Raw genomic sequence first — 21,059 nt, 5'->3', positions numbered from 1 at the left:
AAAAACTACTGCAGACAATGACTCTGACAAAAGACGGACCCGTCCTCTCGTCAGAGGGGGCGCCCCACATAAACAAGACCAAAACTGTCAAACAGTAATAAATACGTGGTCATAAGCCCCAGACGGGACTCGACACCAGGACTCACTGACTGACCGTCGGGCGTAATGTGACTTTGACTCTGACTTTGTGCCGTAGTGAACTGTAAAGTGTGTGAATTAATGAAACTGTTATAATTACTTATAGTCACAGATCTGTAAGAATTCGATAAATCCAACTACCAATGGTCTGACACTGAACATAGTCAGGCTTGTCGTCCACCTGATGAAAATATGGCTGTTTTCTAAAATATAGCAAAGAAAACTGGAATGATGGACAGTCCAGAGAAAGAATTTATTATTTATTCTACCTTCCCATCCCTCCATAAATAACAGAAACATTAACAATAATTCACTATGATCTCATGCTACATTACATTTGTAGCAGAGACACAGCATTAAGCATAGGAAGCATGTTCATAAATCCTACAGTGATCAAGCTATATATATATTGTAGATACAGTGACGGAAATTATTACGAATGGTGATTTCGGAATGATGGAGCGGAAGTAGTTACGCCATATTTAATACTCTTGTCATCAAATGATAGAACAGATAGAATAAAATGCATTAGAGAAATATAACACCAAAAGCAAGTAGAATTAAGAAAATGGACAGAATGATACAGTAAAATGAAGAGGATAAAATGGATTCAACACACAGGATAAAACTATGGGACTGGGGAAAATAAATAGAATAAAAACAGATTTATGTATGGTCATTTTGGAGGAATCAAATAGGGGCAGCTATCACACAAAACCCGCGAAATTTTCAGCCAGGATTCCAACTGACAGGATTACACAGACGGAACAGGACCGGGCAGTTGGACGGTCACCGAATACGGATGTTTTGATGCATTATATATATATATATATACTATACAACAGACACAAACGAAGTCAGTTATTTGCCCATAGAGAGTAAGACGTTTCAGAGCCATCTGGCGGTGGGACTCGCCCCAACGAGACAGACTGCCATGACAATGAATGACACGCGGCAGAAGCGCACCTGAGGATAAACCCCGAAGCAGACAATCGCCGTGAGGAGGGCTGGGGACAAATAGAGACAGTTGGCAGCAGGGACACAGAGCGTGTATTGACCAGACAGAAATTTGGCAACACAGAGTCGCGAATTCCAGACAGTGAGGGGAAGATAAGAAAGCGTAAATAACGTAATGGGAGTAGTAGAACAACAAAGGATGGGAAGAGGGTCCCACAGAAGAGCACTGGGTGAAGGTGAATGCGACCTACCCCTCGCATCAAACAGAGGCCCCTTCATGCTGTGTTACAGCTCTTTTAATGTCAGAGGTGGATATCCCAGAGCAGCGGGTTCTCGAGCAAAATCTAGCAATGGCTACGCCATTAGAAGTCATATAAAACATATAAAACAATTGCTAAAAAGAAATGTGTGATTGCTACTATTCAGTCCAGAACCTTCTCATCTTCTCGTCTGCTGTCTAAAAACATTAAAATTAGAATATACAAAACTAAGATTTTGCCTGTGGTTCTGTATGGGTGTGAAACTTGGTTTCTGACATTAAGGGAGGAACACAGATTGACTGTGTTTGAAAACAGGGTGCTGAGGATAATATTTGGACCGAAGAGAGATGAAATGACAGGAGGTTCATAACTTGTGTTCTTCTCCAAGTATAATTAGAATAATCAAGTCAAGGAGGAAGATGGGCAGGGCATGTAGCACGAATGGTGGAGAAGAGGGATGCATATAGGATATTTGTGGGAAAGCCTGAAGGAGAGAGACCAAGACGAAGGTGGGTGGACAATATTAAAATGGATCTTAGAGAGATACGATGGGATGGTATGGCTTGGATTGATCTGGCTCAGGATAGGGACCAATGAAGGGATCTTGTGAACACGGTAATGAACCTCGGGTTCCATAAAATGCTGGGAAGTTCTTGAGTAGTTGCACAATTGGCGGCTACTCATGAAGGGCTCAGCTCTACGAGTGAATGAGTGATCATACGGATTTGAGGTCCTCACAGTTAAACTGAAGTGAAACGAAGCCCTTCACAGATACCCTATGCTCCAGAGGGAGCAAGAGGAATAGGACTGAATGAAAGGTAAAGTTGTCCCTGTGCTTAATTAAGCATCACGCCATGAAAACGCATGTGGGAGTGGAGGTATAGCTTTTCTACTCTTGACCTCGGCACTGGATGGAGGTGAGTCGTCAGCTTCACGTCCCGGCCGCTTTATTTCAGGAGAAAGAGCCCCCACTTTCCACTGGATAGAAAGCTGGGCGGGCCAGCAGAGCCGGTCAGGGCGCGATGAAGAGAAAAATCGTATCCCCTTCCGAGAATCGAACCCTGATTCTCTAGCCTGCAGCAGAGACGCTACAAAGACCGAGTTACAACAGACGGTCAACTAGTAAACATAAAATATCCGCCTTTTATGAAACCTGAAGATTCGCTACCGACACTGATATACGGTAAGTTGGAAAGCACCTCCCGATCAGGGATGCGCCAAGCAGAGCGGACACATCTTTAATACTTTTGCCCAAGATGAGCAGCGACACACACAGGGAGCCTGCACAGAACAATAGAACAATACATGAACGGTGCTTGAAACAAGAAACAGCCGCTGCAGCACATGTAGACACAGAGCAGGTATCCCTGTGATTTAGAACTTTAAATTTTGAATTTTAAAAGTTATATAATTTTACATTTTAAATTAGAATTCTAAAATCAAATTGACGAGCGTATGTTGGCGAGATTTTAAACAAAACTGACAGGCTGGTGTTTTAGATTTTGGATTGTGTGCAGTGTGACAGCTACGTAGTGAAAAATACACCTGATGATGACCAGTTACGGCCGAAACATGTAGCGTAGAGGAAGAAAAGACATAGAACTACAACCAAATAAATTGTTGCATATGTATTATTACATATAGAAGTGTATAGTGCAACAGGATGCTTAAATATAATACAATCAAAGCGTGCTCTTAATAGAACCGTTTATCCGCTTATACTTTAACATATATAACTCCGCAGGGCAGCTCCTCTTGAGAGGCTGACAGTTGTTCAGCTAGTTAATAAATTACCCGTTATATGGTACCTCCAGGTTCATTACTGTCTTTACAACAGCCACCTAATGGTACTTATTCTATGCCATAAGAACACAGCTCACACCATTCAGCCATGTTTCTCTAATATCCATTTTAATATTATCTTCCTAAGGGTTCTTCGTGGTTTTCTCAAGTCTACTGAGGGAAATACCAGGACAGTCGGGACTATTCCGGTTAAGCCACGACCTCTTCCTCTCAAATAATTTCCAATCCATCACGAATCCTGTCATTCCTCGGTCCGATATCCCGAAACTCAAGGCCGTTGTAAAACAGCACAACATATCATCCTCCCTTCAAAAATTACCTTCCTTGGGATCTGGTATGCCGATACCGACATTTCGGAGGAACATGCCTCCATCTTCAGGGAAACTTATGATTATTTTTTCCCGCCTAAAATTTATATGCATGACACGGCGATGCTACAGCAATGGCGAGATATCAACGCTGGGGGAAATATCTACGTACTAGGGCTGCACTACAAAGGAAAAGGTTCTACAATAATCCGATCCGCTTTTGTTTTTATTTTTAAACAACCCATATTTTCTCGCTCACTTCCCTTATTTCGAAAAAAAAAATAACAGGAAAGCCCTTTGCTGTCTGTGTCTATCCGCCTTTCTCTGTATTCGCTTACGTCTGTACATACCCTCCTAAATTTTGTTGGGGGGGGGGGTTATGATATAACCTAGCCCCCAACATGTCGTATCAAAAACAGTACGCGATTAGTTCTTCCCAGAACTTTTTGTTTTTTCTGTATAATTAAGATAAATGTCACGGCGGTTGTATAAAACAATTCTTATTGACTATCAGGCATTGCCTGTCTGTAAATATTTCACGGTTTCGATTTGGAGTTCTGCTCCACGCACTTGAAAATTTCCGCTACATTTCATACACCTCGTTTCTCTCCTTACAATAGAACCGTCGCTATGCTCTGTCAAGTCAGGGCGTCACAGTGCGACGACACAGCACTGCAGCGCTTACTGCACGTAGTACTAGTTTTTCCGTAAAGTTCTTCAAGCATCACGCCTTGAAGACGTAAGGGGAATAGGAGGTGTAGCTCCACCATTTTTGACATCGACACTAGACGGAGATGAGTGGGCCCCAGAGCCGGCCTGGACACTGTACAAGGTAAAGTTGTCCCTGTGCTTAACTAATTATGCACTACGCCATGAAGGCGTATGGGGGAGTGGATGTATAGGTCCACATTTTCTTGACCTCGGCACTAGCTGGAGGTGGTCAGCTTCACTACCCGGCCGCTTTACCCCCGGGGAAAGAGCTTCCGGTACCCACTCGATAGGAGGTTTGGTGGACCCCAGAGCCGGTATGGGCGACACGGAGAAGAGAAAATTCTTGACCCTACCGGGACTTGAACTCCGACTCCTCGGTCGTCCAGCCCGTAGCCAGTCGCTATACAGACTGCGCTATCCCATGGACTCTGTACGGCAGAGAATCTTTTGACCCTTTCTGGAATCAAGCCGCGGACATCCAATCCATACTCCGTCGCAATACCGAGTGAGCTATCCCGGCTCACAATAATTCTGCCGGTATATGGGTTCACAAACATTATCTGTGGCCTTACGTGTAACTTTTATGAAAGACACTTTTTAGTTGAACATCTTGAAACCTGAATTTTGTATCTCCCCCTACTGGATGTTACGACTGGATTGCGAGTACGCGCGACCCCTGCACTCTGCATGAAACATTACCGCAGGTCAGGTCATACGCGACATGTGCTGCATAGAGTAGCACCCAGATGGCTTATCTCCGACTATTTTGAGTCCCCCACGCAGATTTTCATTCCACCAACTTCTCTACATTCATCAATCATCCTATCATCCGATGCTATGCATGCTCGATACTGACAGTAGTTTTAAAATCATCTAACAACCTTAATAAGACTGCAGAAGCCTCGTTTCAATTCAAAATAAATACACAGTATTATTAACTGTCAGTATCTCCTATGTAACAGAGGCCGAAGATAGCAATGATCGACATATCAGGAAAGATACTAAACCAGATAACTTTTTTCCGAGCCAACATTATGCGCAGTTAAACTTACTTCAACAAAACTTGCTAATATGTGAGGGGCTTCTCTTAGGACTAAAGTGCATATTTCTTGGGAACTTCCACCGAGCAGGTCACGCAGTATGGTAATGCGTCCGGCACGCATTCGGGACGTAACCAGTTCGAATCCAAATCGAGGCAAAATATATTCTTCGTTTTTCGTACTTTGCGTATTCACTCCAAGCGATATTGCTTGATCTTCACAATGAAGTTGGTTGAGGCACTATGATACAAGACGGGAAGTCGCGGGCTCGATTCCCGATGAGGTCACTGGATTCCTTCTAGATTGATCTAATCCTTCCAGCCGCAATATGGCCTTGGAGTCAACTCAGTCTCTAACAGAAATGAGTACCAGGAATCTTCCTGGGGGTAAAGGGCGGCCGGCGCTAACACTGACCTCACTGTCATCTGTGAACCGATAGTCTAGAACATGTGGGAGCCTCGACGTCTCACAACCCTATGGGCTTCCACGGCCTGTTATAGGGATAGCTTCACCTTACCTTACCTATCATAATACATGAATTTTCTCATACCCGGTTGCGAACATCAATCAACAGTACAACACCTACTGCTATATTCTCGCATCGGCCGAGTGTGGCGGTAGCGGAGGAAATATCGATGGCCATGCGCAAAACTAAATTGTGTTACCACCAAGTTTTGCTGGCGCTACATTATCAGTATCACTACTATAGACGTAAAACATTTTTGAGGCTGCTTATCATCAGATAGTCATGCAGATCCTTAAGTCATCACTACACACTTGTTGACTCTATTTGCAACGCACGATGGGTACTAGAATCGCCATACCAAAACATCGTTCAAGAAACGGGACTTCACTTCCGCAAGGTTGCATACCAGAGGTATGACGTAGCCTCTGAGATGTTTCAGACAAAGCATAACTGCAACTGGTCAAGAGATTTCCCGTCATTATCATGCTCACGAGAGCCTTCTACTGGACACTACCACGAGCCAAACGAATTCTGCTCGCACCCTCGGATTTAAAGATTACTGTTCATCGATGCCGTACGGGGCTGAATGACTGGAAGCCGGGATAGAGACTGGCTACGGGCTGGACGGTCGAGGGGTCGGAGTTTGAGTTCGGTAGGGGCAAGATTTTTCTTCTTTCCACGTCGTCCAGACCAGTTCTGGAACTCACGCAGCCCTCCTATTCAATGGGTACCGGAGGATCTTTCCCCGACGGCAAAGCGGCTGGGGCATCAAGCTAACCATTCACCTCCACCTTTCTCTTTTTATTTATGTTTTACGGGACTGGCCACATTCTGAATCCATTTCCTCCTGTCCCATGGGACTGAGTGCACGTCGCCAAATGATGTATGCTTATGCGCCAGAGCTTAGTTCTTTCACTTGACACGCAACACACGTATGGTGGAGAAGTTGCCGAAGTCATCAGGCGTTTGAAAAAAATTAATAAATCGTTACGGTCGACAATACAACGGACAGACCGTCAGAAAGCCAGTACTTTGCTTCCGGTAATAATATTGCTCTTCTTTGCTGAATGGATAAGCTGAAACCCTTCGGAACTGTGAGGCCTGAGTTTCTCACGACACGGCGGTAAACATAAAGATTACTGTCTTCTGGGATGTGACACAGTGTAGTTTGGTATATATCTATGTTTCGGAGGGACCTGTTGCCTCCATCCTGAGGATGAAAGCAGCATGTTTCTCCCTAATGCTTGTACTTGTCTACCATAAACTTACGACCTTCCTAGCAGTTGCAGAATACAATTTATGATCATACCGTACAGTCTGTTCATCGATGATTCACACGAGAGCACTGCCTCCATCTTCAGGGCCAAAGAGCAAGAAAGGTTTTCCGGATCACTTTTGTACCCTGAAGACGGAGACAGTACAGTCCTCTGTAACATCGGTAAACTTTTACTAACTGCACGGCGTCACATTCCAGAAGACAGCAAGTCTTTATATCTTGAGATCCTCAAACCTCACATCGCCTCACACTGTCTGAATGGCCTGTCTACTTCCCCGTGCATGTTTTGGAACTCTGTCCCGGTCCTGCAGACATCTGTATTTCTCTGCAATCTTCAAGAACGTGGGAAGCCTCAATCGCAGATTCGTCGCAATTTCTTTGTGGGTTATATACGCTGTCAGTATCTAGTCTATACAGTATCGAATAGGCTGACAGATGAAATATCCAAGGGAGAGTCAGTAAATAGTACACAAATGGAAGTAAAACTGACGTAATGGACACAATAAATTTTCTATGTGTATCACTAGGTGGCAGTCTAGGTAGCAGACGAGCATCTGCATGTTCAGAGGCCGGTTTCAGTAGTCAAAATGACTACCGCGCCTAAGAAGTTTAATACCGAAGAGCAACCTTCTGTTGTGCGTTTTTTGTGGGCAAAAGGACTCAGTGATAAAGAAATGTTTTCTGTTTACGGTGGGAAGTGTTTACCGCATGAGGCGCTTCGCAACAGGGTGGCACACGTTTCGCTGGTGACGAAGTGGTTGAAGCGGAGGTGCGGAAGTGGCTGAGACAACATTCAAAAGACTTCTGTGCTGCGGGTTTCGACGCACTGGTAATGCGGTGGGACAAGTGTATCCATGTTGCCGGAGGATATAGTAAGTAAGTAAAGCTATCCCTGTAACAGGCCGTGAAGGCCCATAGGGTTGTGAGACGTTAAGGGTCCCACATTACCTTGACAATCGGCTCAAAGATGGCGGTAAGCTTGTCAGCCTTACGCGCCGGCCGCGCTTCACTCCCCAGGAAATTATTTAATTAATTCCTGGTACTCATTTCTGTTAGAGGCTAAGTAAACCCCAGGGCCAAGTGCGGCCGGAAGGATTAGGTCAACTGAAAAAAATCCAATGACCTCATCGGGACTTGAACCCGCGACCTTCCGGCTTGTAGCATAGCAGCTTAACCACTACGCTACCGCGTACCCCTGCCGGAGGATATATCGAGAAATAAATGTTTTTCCCGGGTTCGAACATCAAATGTTTTACGTTTTATATCCATTCCTGGCTTATTCACTGACTCTCCTTCGTATACTGAGAAGGATCTGAAAGGAAACAGTCGTAGCCTGGTGTACTATGCCGGCATTTAAGTGCAGATACCATGGGGAAGACTAGAAACAACGCAGTCTGGGTAGTTTGTGTCTCAACCGAGAATCGAACTGAGCATCTCTCGAATGAGTCTAGAGTGTTACCGGTACGTCAACCCGCTCGGTTATTAGCTTGATAAGATTCTTGAAACAGGTCCGTCAGGCCCGGTACACAGTGCCCCCATGAGGGCACACATCTGCTCTTGTTAGGGCTTCCTTCCTCTTCCGTTTCTGCTCCCCTTCACATCCCGCCTCTACCATTCTTGGGGTTTCAGTCTGTACTCCCACCCATTCTGCCCTTGAAACAGAACTTTTAGGGTCAATGTTCCCTACTCCGCCTCTCCTACCTTCCCTATTCCACCCAACGGTCACGCCGAGCCATTACTTCTCACACCTGTCTCGTAAAATGAGCCCTTACATGAGCCTCAGACTCTTCCACAGTTCTCACTCCGACTGGTTCGCTCTGGGCTCCTAATCCCAACCATATTTTCCCATGCTCAGCTCACTCTTATACTCTGACGATGGCGGCAGCACGTTCTTCCGAAAGTCGATAAACATCTATCAGGCTACACGCCATCACACCCCCTTTACATCAAGCACCATGTGAACCTGAACTGTCACACGAACTTTCAAATTTACTGAATAAACGTTCCCAAAGTCTTATGGTTTCTAGTCTGTATAAAGCGGCACGTTCCCGACATTTGCGCATGTCGGCTGCTTGAATTCATTTCCACATATAAGTTTCGGAAACGCCCAAGAAATTGTATACTAACTTCACAGAGCTGAGCCCTTCTTGAGAAGCTGTCAGTAGCTCAGCCACTCAAGCATTTCCTAACATTTTACGGAACCCTAAGGTTCATTACCATGTTCATATGAGCCCCTCTCTTGAGCCAGATCAATGCAGTCCATACCACCCCATCCTACCTCTCTAAGATCCATTTTAAGAATCTGTATAGAGATACTCGAAACAAATAAGACAGAGCCAGCGTATAGGTGAAGTTGTGTCTGTGTTTAATTAAGCATCGTGCATTCTTCATCTCGTCAGTTCCAAGCTCTCGCCTCTTTACTCCCAAGGAAATGCTCTTTACTCCCAAGGAAATGGCTTCCAATACCCACTGGGCTGGAGGCTCAGCCCTTACTGGGAATCGCTCCCCTATTTCTTGGTCGCCCAGTCCGTAGCCTGGTTACCGAATAAGATTTGTGTGGAAATTAGCGAAGTAAATATTGTACACTGAATGTTCGAATGGTTCTGGGGACACTCTGGAAGGACAAGCGACACCCAGACACAAGGTACAGTGTATGGTTGGAACTCACCTCGTTTGAAGAGCCATCCCTCCTTGACGATGCTGGCAGTCGGTGGAACCCCCCCACTGCCGGGCCCTCCCGCCACCTCCGCCATCTGTAACAGAAACACATTTACCAACAACCACTCATGCATGCAGTTACTTACAATGACACAAATTATGCACACGGAAAATCGCAGTACGAAACGCCACGTTAAGTATCTGCCCTGGTTATCATAAATTACATTAAGGCTCATTTAACGACGCTGTTTCAAATGTAGAGATTAATTCTATGGTGGTTACTAAGAAGGGCAAGTAAAATTAATTACAAAGAACACTGAACACTTTTTATACCAACGAGAAGTCGTTAATTCCGACGTACAGCCTCTCTACCCTGCCTGTACCTTACATTTTACAAGTCATACTTTAGCAGCGTCTGAATGAGAAAGAAACGTATAACCACCTATTAGCGTCGAGCTACGGACTGGACGGCTTGAGTTCGATTCCCGGTATGGCAAGATTTTTCTCTTCTCCACGCCGTTCAGACCGGCTGAGGCCCACTTAGCCTCTTTATCCAGAGGGTACCGGTGGCGCTTTCACCGGGGATAAAGCGGGCGGGGCGTGAAGCTGACCACTGAACTACACTTAGTGCAGAGGTCAAGAATGGTGGGGCTATATCTCCACTCCGCCTACAGGCTTTCATCGCTTAGTGATTAATTAGTTACGCATGGGGAAATTTTCACCTTTTTTATTGGTAATGGTAAAAATTGGCAAAATTTGCCCTGAACTTTACTTATTCTTCATGATGTTTAACGACGCTGTCAACAGCTCACACTACAGGCTCTAACAGTAGGGGCTCCCAGGCTTTATGACACGAAGCCTCGCTTTTGGTTTTCACCATTCTCGTGCCCCCATCCAAATCTCTACTGAAACACATGTAATCTTTTACACTACACTCGTACACGTATGCACAGTATCGTTAATAATCAACTAAGTTCGTAATTAGTATTAAACCAAAACTGTGAGTAGAAAATTCAAAATTTCTAAAACGAAAATCCAGCACGATGCCTCAAGTCTGACGACAAATACTGAAATCTAATCACGCTACTATAGTAACCTCTGGGTTAACTACTCAGGCGAGTGTTTACGGAAGATCAAATGCAGCTGAAAAGAATTATTATTTCAGTTAAATCTTACATTAAAAACAATTTTTTTGCTCAAGGTACCACGCCCCGTCCCTGGACCCCCTCCACCTCCCCCACCCACAGGTTGGTACCCAGGGCCCTATAGTCTCAACCAATAAGCATGATTAGCGAATAATGATTTGGAAACAACGCGGAAGCACAAGACCGTGACCCAATTGGACAGCTTCCGAGTGCGAGGTTTGCGAGCGTCGAAAATATGCAGCTCTTACCTTGAAGTTGTTTTGCTAAACGGTTTCCTGTGTTGCTGTTATTCCCATTGTTAACAAACGTCGACGCTTTGCACTTTTTTATTATAGCATCTGCACATCTGTAAAGGAAATGATTCATTTTATTTTAAACAAAGGGGCAAATGAAGCGGTGTCCTGCCAAGTAACCGTCGCTTTAGTCTATCGCTGTTACCATCTGTTACTTTCGTTATTTATCTATTTATAGTTTATTTAATGACGGCACTAGCTCAGGGTACACAGTGCTGAATGCTGCAAACCCCACCTACTAAGTCATACTTTGTATAGGCAGCCTTACAGAGGAAGGGGCACGCTGTAGCGTAATCGACTGAGTTTTTTTATTGCTAGTAGGGTGGGACTAAGTCCCTTGTACTGCGGCCACTTCTGGCCTATTGTACCAGCCCCAGATGATAGGTGAGGGTGATTGTGGAGCAATTGGTGGAATGAAGATTGGCAGGGGAAACCGAAGTACTCGGAGCAAACCTGCCCCAGCGCCACTTTGTTCACCACAAATCCTGTTTGACCAGACCTGGGATCGAACCCGGGCCGCCGCGGTGGGAAGCCAGCGACTAACCGCTTCAGCTATGGCGCGGCTCTATTCGGCTGATTTACTATGCCACGAGCTCACGGGTATATAAGGTCGGATGGTGGGATGACGAATTATGAACTGGAAATTACTTTGAAGGAAGCCTAACTGCGGCAAACTCTAGGATTTCCTTTCCTGGGACTGAGATAACCACGAAAACCTCATGACAGCCGATGACCCGGCAGAGATTCGAACAGAGCACTTCCAATTCTAGAGTTCTACCTCCAGACAAACCTGTTGGGTGCAGTTTATTACATATTACAGTACAACTTATACGATGCGTGAAGACAACAAGCAAGGGGCATATTGCAGATTGCAGACGTAGCAAAGCAGCGGGTTAACAAACACAAAAATAAGCTGCAGAAACGAACCTTCTGGAATGATCACATAGCTCTAAACAAGTGGACGGCGCCCTTTATGAGGTGGAATAGGATTTTACGAAAAAATTTTAATGGATTTTAATTAATTATGTTATTTTTAAGTGCGCTGCAACACGCGGTTTTACCGCACATCAGAGAAGTGTACAGTCTGGATGCATTAATACGCCTGAAGATTGCCATCTACGGTTGAAACATGTTGTGTTAAGTATTAAATGGTGAATAAACAATTGTTGCATTATTGACGGACTGTGTATACACAGACGTTTAAGCAAAATGCAGCGTTTTAATGCCGTTATAACAGGCGGCAGTATAATAACCACTGTCCTATAATAATAAAATACAAAAAACTTACTAACACCGCTGGTTACAAAAAATATTTCTCAATATTCCCGTCCTGTTGAATACATCTTTGGCACATTAACCGCTCGACAGCAAACAGCTATACAGAATACTTAATTACGCTTCAAGGTCTGAATTTTTTTACCTACTACATCCTTCGTTCGACGGAAATTGCGAGGCTTCTCCTTCATGATGCCTTACAAGGAATAATTTGAAGACACACGAGCCTTTATGAGTAAAAACACCCCCTTTACCTTTCCACGACTTCCTAACCCACTGCGAAATGAGCGAACACCGTTCCCAAATTACCTTGCTCAAGGCACAGTAGAAGCTTCATGTAACTACTTACTGCTATGCTCTGTCTACCACATCTTCAAGGGTACGTCGCACTTTAAGTACGCAACCTTGTCCGCGTGTTTAATTAAGCAAGCACTACGCCATGAAGACGTATGGTAGAGTGGAAGTATCGCTCCAATATTCTTGACTTCGGCACTAGGCGGGAGTCGTCAGCTTTATGACCCAGCCGCTTTAACCCAGGGGAGAGAGCCGATGGTACCCATTGGATATGGTACCCTTTGTAAACAGGACCATTGCTGACTGGAACCAGTTACCTGAAGGGGTGTTTGGGACTCACCCTGTTAAAGCATATATATTTAGAAAGAAGGTTAGGAAAGCAAAATCAGTAGAGCAAGTGAAGTGAAGAGAAGTGAAGTGTACTTGTATTAGGTCATTGTACTTGTACTGTACTGTGAAAATTATTTCTTGAGACGTATGTTTTTTCTTGAGACGTATGTGATGTATCTTTGTTGAATGTATGTCCGCTTTTGTAAACACTGCCACCGGGCATAAGCCCAATTGCAGTAAATAATAAATAAATAAATATATATATAATATATATATGAGGCTTGGTGGGCTCCAGAACCGGTGTGGACGTTTCGGAGTAGAGAAATCTCTTGCCCTTGCCGGGAATTGAACCCCGGTCGTCCAGTTAGTCCGTCGCTACACTGGCTGAACTATCCCGAATTCCAAGTACACATCCTTAAAGGTAAAGATAAATTTGTCATTGTGCCTAATTACATAATCACCACGTCATGAAGATATATGGGGCAGTGAAAGTACAGCTGCACCATTCTTGACANTGAATTTTTTTACCTACTACATCCTTCGTTCGACGGAAATTGCGAGGCTTCTCCTTCATGATGCCTTACAAGGAATAATTTGAAGACACACGAGCCTTTATGAGTAAAAACACCCCCTTTACCTTTCCACGACTTCCTAACCCACTGCGAAATGAGCGAACACCGTTCCCAAATTACCTTGCTCAAGGCACAGTAGAAGCTTCATGTAACTACTTACTGCTATGCTCTGTCTACCACATCTTCAAGGGTACGTCGCACTTTAAGTACGCAACCTTGTCCGCGTGTTTAATTAAGCAAGCACTACGCCATGAAGACGTATGGTAGAGTGGAAGTATCGCTCCAATATTCTTGACTTCGGCACTAGGCGGGAGTCGTCAGCTTTATGACCCAGCCGCTTTAACCCAGGGGAGAGAGCCGATGGTACCCATTGGATATGGTACCCTTTGTAAACAGGACCATTGCTGACTGGAACCAGTTACCTGAAGGGGTGTTTGGGACTCACCCTGTTAAAGCATATATATTTAGAAAGAAGGTTAGGAAAGCAAAATCAGTAGAGCAAGTGAAGTGAAGAGAAGTGAAGTGTACTTGTATTAGGTCATTGTACTTGTACTGTACTGTGAAAATTATTTCTTGAGACGTATGTTTTTTCTTGAGACGTATGTGATGTATCTTTGTTGAATGTATGTCCGCTTTTGTAAACACTGCCACCGGGCATAAGCCCAATTGCAGTAAATAATAAATAAATAAATATATATATAATATATATATGAGGCTTGGTGGGCTCCAGAACCGGTGTGGACGTTTCGGAGTAGAGAAATCTCTTGCCCTTGCCGGGAATTGAACCCCGGTCGTCCAGTTAGTCCGTCGCTACACTGGCTGAACTATCCCGAATTCCAAGTACACATCCTTAAAGGTAAAGATAAATTTGTCATTGTGCCTAATTACATAATCACCACGTCATGAAGATATATGGGGCAGTGAAAGTACAGCTGCACCATTCTTGACATCGGCACTGGATGGAGGTGAGTGGTCAGCTTCACGCCCCTGCCGCTTTACTCCCAGGGATAGAGCTCCCGGTAACCACTGGATAAGAGACTGGGTGGGCTGTGGAAAAAGAGAATCTCTTGCCCCTGCCGTCCAACCAGTCGCTATACCGAGTGATCTAAGAAGGTTCCAAGTACGCAACCATACGGTAGAGAAGTCTCGCGTTCAATGAGATCTGCAGTATGGGATTTTCAGTTCTCACTGCATGTTGGAAATAGAATGTAGTAACTTTCTGGACGATGACGTAACGATGTACGTCAATATTCGCTGAAGATGCCCCCTCACATGCTGTTACACTGCCATCGTAAAAGTTTGGCGTGGAACACTTCTGGCACGTTTGTTCCCGTACGTCTAGCTATCTCGGAGACAGGAGAACTTAAGAAAATTGTGTAAAAAGTGAAGCTGTCCCTGTGCTCAACTACGCCATGAAGGCATATGGAGGAGTGGATATACAGACCCACATTTTCTTGATCTCGGCACTAACTGGAGGTGAGTGGTCAGCTTCATGCTCCGGGCGCTTTACCCCTGGGGAAAGAGCCCCCGGTACCCATTGGATAGGAGACTGGGCGGACCCCTCAGCCGGTCTGGACGATTTGGAGAAAATTCGTGACCCTACCGGGATTCGAACTAAGACTCCTCAGTTGTTCAGCCCGGAGCCAGTCGCTATACCGACTGAGCTATCCCGGCTCCTAAGAAAATTGTGTACTGGACATAAAACACCTACTTAGTTTCCTCGCTAACTTCTCTTCGATAATTACTTATCCCCAGTAAAATATTCAGCGAGTTATGCCTGAGATAAGCGCAGAAACACACGCAAGTCTTCATGTGAAATGTCTGCTGTTGCTGTTGACCAAATTTAATCAAAAATTGGAGTTAACATATTTCAGTAATACGGTATTCTCGGCTAATCCGGATTAATTAAGAAAAATAAAGCCCTAAAAGTCAACGAAAACCCGTAGGAAACAAATAATTGGAAAATTTAATAATATAGGTAGTGCTGATGAAAATAAACAACACTAAAAATCACTGCAGAAAAATCTTCCTCTGTCACAAGCTGAAATCCAGAGTATCCTTCATCCAGCTCAAGCCAATCTTGGATATTTTCCTGCTTGGTTTCACAGTCTCTCCAGCTGCCCTCGTGCTCTAATCCCGCTAGCTCCTAAATCCCACGTGCCTTTTAAAGCATGTACTCAACTGTGAACAGAAATTTTCATTTTTCATGTTCAGATCCGGATTATCCGACATCTGCAATGACTGTAACCGGATTAGCGAGGGTTTACTGTACTATCAAATAACAAGTTACATAACGATGCGTTCAGCCGTTCGCAAGCTGTTGCATGCCGACAGACGGACAGACAGACTTCGCGAAGTTAAGGAGACGCATTTCTTGCATATTTTCGTTGTGGAGGCGCTAAAAAGGGGCTCCTATGGTTTCATACTGTGGGCACAAGTTAGCGTAGTTGGTTGAGGCACTAGGATACAAGCCGGAAGGTCGCGGATTCAAGTCCCGATGAGGCGGATTTTTTTTTTCAATTTACCTAATCCTTCCAGCTGCACTATGGCCCTGGGGTCGACTCTGTCTATAACAGAAATGAGTACCAGAAATCTTCCTGGGGGTAAAGGGCGGAATGTGCATAAGGCTGACAACCTTACCGCCATCTGTGAGCCAACACTCTAGAGAAAACGTTGGGAGCCTCGACGTCTCACGACGCTATGGGCCTTCACGGCCTGTTACAGGGATAGCTTCACCTTACTTTTATGGCTTCATACTAAATTCCAGACTAAGACAGTCACTCTTGGAACTCTTGGAAGCGCGGGTTCTCGCCACTTTTCTGGGCCAACATTCACTTCAAGTGATTTCTACTCTTCATAACCAATCAACCAGCAAGTTCATTAGTGTTAACTAACATTACTGCACAAGAATTGGAACACGCAGCACCAATAATAACAAAGGCCGCCATTACACGTAACCTCAGCCACTACCAGCCACATCCGATCCTCAAATCTATACCCTTAAGATTTTCCTCAATGCCATCATTCCATTACTGCTTTGTCTTCTCAGTAGACACCTTTCCAACTGGCTTCCCCGCCAAAATTCAGTGTGTATTTCTTGCTTACTCCATCCTAGCCACCGAATAATATGGTTCAGGCGGTAATATTTCTGACGTGTGTGCTGCAGGTGGCCGGTTCAAATTTCGGTCATATAGACCATCATGACTGAGGATTTTCGTTGTTGCTCCGGGAAAATGAGGGTACGCTACCTTTAAATAGGTCACGCCACTTCCTTACATATTCTTCCAATTCATTCTTTACTCGGTCTACAATTGGACGTTATATTATCCGATGTACTGGCCGGCGTCGTTAAGTTCAACGCTCGGTAAGCTGTGTAAATCACCAAGCTCCTCGTAACGTAATATCTTAAATTGCTCTGTTTACTCCACTTCTCTTCGATCCACGTATTTTTCTGTGCACTTTGTTTTGAAATACTTGTAACATATATCTCTCCTCTCTCTAAGTGAGAGACGGCGCTCCACACTCCTACAAAACAACCGGCAGAATTAATGTTCTGTATATCCCCTTGTCAAGCAACCGCCGCTATTGCAAACTGCTGACGCGCCATGCTGTGGCGACGAAGCACTCACGTCACACCGTTTTATGTGCCTATTTCATTTTAAGGAAATCTTGCAAGAGGAAAAAGCGTCTTATTTGTTATTGAACGCTTAATCTCTTGTCAACTTATCGGTCGAGGAAAACTAATTCGTCAGTTACACGGTCGAGGAAAACCATATCGGGAGGGAGGAAATCACATGATTATAGAAAGAAATATTAATTTCGGCGTCAGATAATAATATATTTTTTTCGCACGGTGGGGATTCGCAAATTCTGCTTTTTCGAGAAAAGTGTTTCTGGAAATGATGGATTTGGGATTCTCTGTTTATAATGGGACTGAAACTTAAATTGAAGTCTGAGAGAAACCATCAAGATAAATACGGGGAGGTATATGACAACAGGGTGATGGGGGTGAATATTTGGATTTAAGAGGGAGAAAGAAACAGGAACCTGCAGAAAAGTTTCATGATCAGGAGCTTCGCAATTTGTACTCTTCACCAAATATAATTGTGATAATCAAATTAAAGCGTATAAGATGGACGCTGTATGTAACGAGCACGGGAGACAAGTGGAATACATACAAAGTTTTGGTATGAAAACCAGATGGAAAAACATCACTCTGGAACCAGGTGTAAAAAGTGGAATATTAAAACGAATCTTAAATAAATATGTGGTGGAGTGGACCGATTGGATTAAAACAGGGACCAGTGGTCATGATCCCCGAGGGTTCGGAACCAGGAGCGGCTGTGATGGCGAGGGCCAGCAGCTATCTACCAGACACCCGGACAGTGAATGTCGTGTAAGAACACCGGTGCATCTGCACCTTGCGGTGACTTGGAAAACTATAAACCGGAAGTTCGTCATGACTACAGTTCTGCTGGGACTTAATGGTCCTTCGTATCAGCGCTATCCATCTCGAAACAGTGATTAATTTACCACAGGCATTCTCAACCGTTTAATTTGCCGGCACGGCATGTACTCCGAACGCTTCAAGCATGCAACTGCACTCTGCGGCGTCTGAGAGTTAAAATTATTTTACAACAGTGCTACATTCTTCTGTACGAGTTGGGGAATGCTACAACACACGCTGTGTCCCGTGAGCTGGCTTGGAGAACATTAATTTTATGTCTTTGTTTTCTCTAATTTCTATTCAGAAAGAGCATTAGATCACTAATCCCATTTATCAATATAGTGCTCTTAATTTCCTTCGCCTAAACGAATCTATCTATGGGCATGTACAACATTTTATCAGTGCCTTTATCTTGCGTCAGACAAATGCACAAGGAAACACTGCGTTGTTGATGTAAGTAAATGCCGTGTGCCACGTTCGATTTTCAAGATAACATGAACTGATTGATGGAATAGTCTTTAAGTTCCACGCGCATCACTTGTGAGAAACTATATTTTTAGAATATTTTCCTATTTTGAAAAAAAAAATTGAAGTAGGCTTACTATCTGTCTGTCTATCCCTTCCTATCAACTTCTGAAAGCCTGTACCAATCTTTACGAAACTCAGTATGTATATCACGGCACCTGAGCCCGTATCAACGGCGTACTTCATAAATCCCTCCCATAAATCTGTGTGTCTATATGCGTACCCCCTTCTACCGTGGCAATGAATACACAAACAATAATAAAATCATTGTTCGACGCGTCGTTCTCTATGCGGTCCGTGTCGTATCAAGGAAAGTTGACAATCAGTTGTTCCCAGAATTTTTGTTGCTACTTCATTCCTTAACGAGCAAACAACGCCACCTGCTTGTTGCTTGGCCTACTCTTCGACCCTGAAGATGAATGCAATACGTTCCTCCGAAACGTCAGTGGTCTTCTACTGGACTACATGCTGTCACATCCCAGACGATGGTATTCTTCATAGTTACCGCTGCGGGAACCTAAAATCCAGTAAACACTGTGTATCTCCCCGTTCTCTCTTAGCGCCTCGCAACACAACAAACTCCCATCACGTCGGCATAACAGTTTTTAAACTTGTGAGATTCAAACGGTAATAAAGTCACGTCGCAGTCACAAGCTTGTATGCCACGGTTTATGAAACTGTGGATCTCGACATAGTGGGTCGCCGAGTTATCAAAAATTGTTTAAAATATACGTAGCTGAATCCACGCACATTTCTGACAAGTCACAAACATTTAATGAAAACGCTTTCACAAACCGTGGCTGCAGCCTAACGAAACGTTTCCCGATTTATTTTGTGACAGTCCCGGAACATTCTACAGCTTGCTGTAGGTGCAGAGAGGCTGCAAAGCTATTCAAGTTCCTGCTGTCACTGTACAGCCTATCAGGGACCTGCAACAATGTGCGGAACTGCACTTTTCGTGACTGTACCGGAATATTTTATAGCTTACTGTAGGCGTAGAGAGGCTGTAAAGCTATTCAGTTTCCTGCTGTCAAAGTACAGCCCGACAGGGACCTGCAACAATGTGCAGAACTGCACTTTTCGTGACTGTAGAGTAACATTTTATAGCTTACTGTAGGTGTAGAGAGGCTGTAAAGCTATTCAGTTTCCTGCTGTCACAGTACAAAACGACAGGGACCTGAAAAAATGAGAACTGCACTTTTCGTGACTGTACCAGAATATTTTATAACTTACTGTAGGCGTAGAGAGACTGTAAAGTTATTCAGGTTTCTACTGTCACCGTGCATCCTGACAGGGACATGCAACAATGTGCAGAACTGTACTTTTCGTGACTGTAGAGTAACATTTTATAGCTTACTGTAGGGTCAGAGATGCTGTAAAGCTATTTAGGTTCCTGCTGTCACCGTACGGCCTGACAGGGACCTGCAACAATGGACAGAACTGCACTTTCCGTTGGCAGGCTGAGCTCGAGGGATAGCGATATCACAAAGATTGAGAACCCCCCGGTTAAACGCGTAAGTACACCCCTGTGATGATGCGCGAAGCAAAAACGATCTGCACAAAACACAAGGCCTGCTTAGTGTGTACAGCTTCGAGACAAGTGGCACAGAATTTCAAGGTTAGGTCATGCCCGTGACTAAAATGTGTTGTAACGGCTGCCTACGAGCTGGACGACCAGGCAGCTTTTCTTCTTCTCTTCGCCACGACGTCCAGACCGTCCAGACAGTGCAGTGAGCGTGCCGCTCACGTCCATGTAGTGCAAGGTCCATGATAATGTGGACCTTCGCATATACTGCCCCCTATCCTTCTATATGCATAACATAAACAAGTTCTGTAAGCGTGAGATTCATTACTGTCCTTAGGCGATTTCTGATTACCATAGCAACGAAAACTTGGTCTCTGACATTAAGGGAGGAATATAGACTGAGGGTATTTGAGAACAGGATGTTGAGAATATTTGGACCGAAGAGAGATTAAGTGACGGGAGGTTGGAGAAAACTGCATAATGGAGAGCTTCATAACTTGTACTCTTCTCCAAGTATAATTAGAATGATCAAGTCAAGGAGGATGAGGTGGGCAGGACATGTAGCATGAATGGGGAAGAAAAGGAATGCATATAGGATATTGGTGGGGAAGCCAGAAGGAAAGAGACCACTGGGAAGACCAAGGCGTAGGTGGGTGGACAATATTAAAATGGATCTTAGAGAGACAGGATGGGATGGTATGGATTGGACTGATCTGGCTCAGGACAGGGACCAGTGGAGGGCTCTTGTGAACACGGTAATGAACCTTCGGGTTCCATAAAATGCTGGGAAATTCTTGAGTAGCTGCAGATTTGTCTTCTCCTCAAGAAGGGCTCAGCTCCATAAGTAAGTATAGCAACGAACTTTCAAGCGTTAACACGTTGCATGAACATAAGATATGTAGCAGGCCACGACCGAGCAAGCAGTCATGTTGCAGTGTATCATGCTTACTCTGTAAGTACTGATAATATTTTGATGTGGATAAGTAAAAAAACAGTTTACGATTCATTATTAGTACGTGTTATTCGTGGGGGGCAT

General features: G+C 44.4%; 1 protein-coding gene across 3 annotated transcripts in view; it reads right to left on the bottom strand.

The window, feature by feature from the left end:
* The window catches only part of LOC111874177 (RAC serine/threonine-protein kinase), an 82,198-nt gene that overhangs the window by 12,005 nt on the left and 49,134 nt on the right, over positions 1-21,059 (bottom strand). For 2 of the 3 annotated variants that reach the window (XM_023869452.2, XM_033755357.1), the window contains exon 2: positions 9,628-9,712. In XM_023869452.2, the coding sequence (XP_023725220.1) occupies positions 9,628-9,712 (85 nt within the window). Of the gene's footprint in view, positions 1-9,627; positions 9,713-11,010; positions 11,109-21,059 lie in introns of all 3 variants that reach the window. The other variant, XM_023869453.2, reaches the window with a different exon arrangement.

The sequence above is a fragment of the Cryptotermes secundus genome, unplaced genomic scaffold (assembly GCF_002891405.2).
Source record: "Cryptotermes secundus unplaced genomic scaffold, Csec_1.0 scaffold26, whole genome shotgun sequence".
Classification (NCBI taxonomy): Eukaryota; Metazoa; Arthropoda; class Insecta; order Blattodea; family Kalotermitidae; genus Cryptotermes; species Cryptotermes secundus.
Note: the sequence above shows the minus strand (reverse complement) of the source record. Positions and strands in the feature narration are given on the sequence as shown.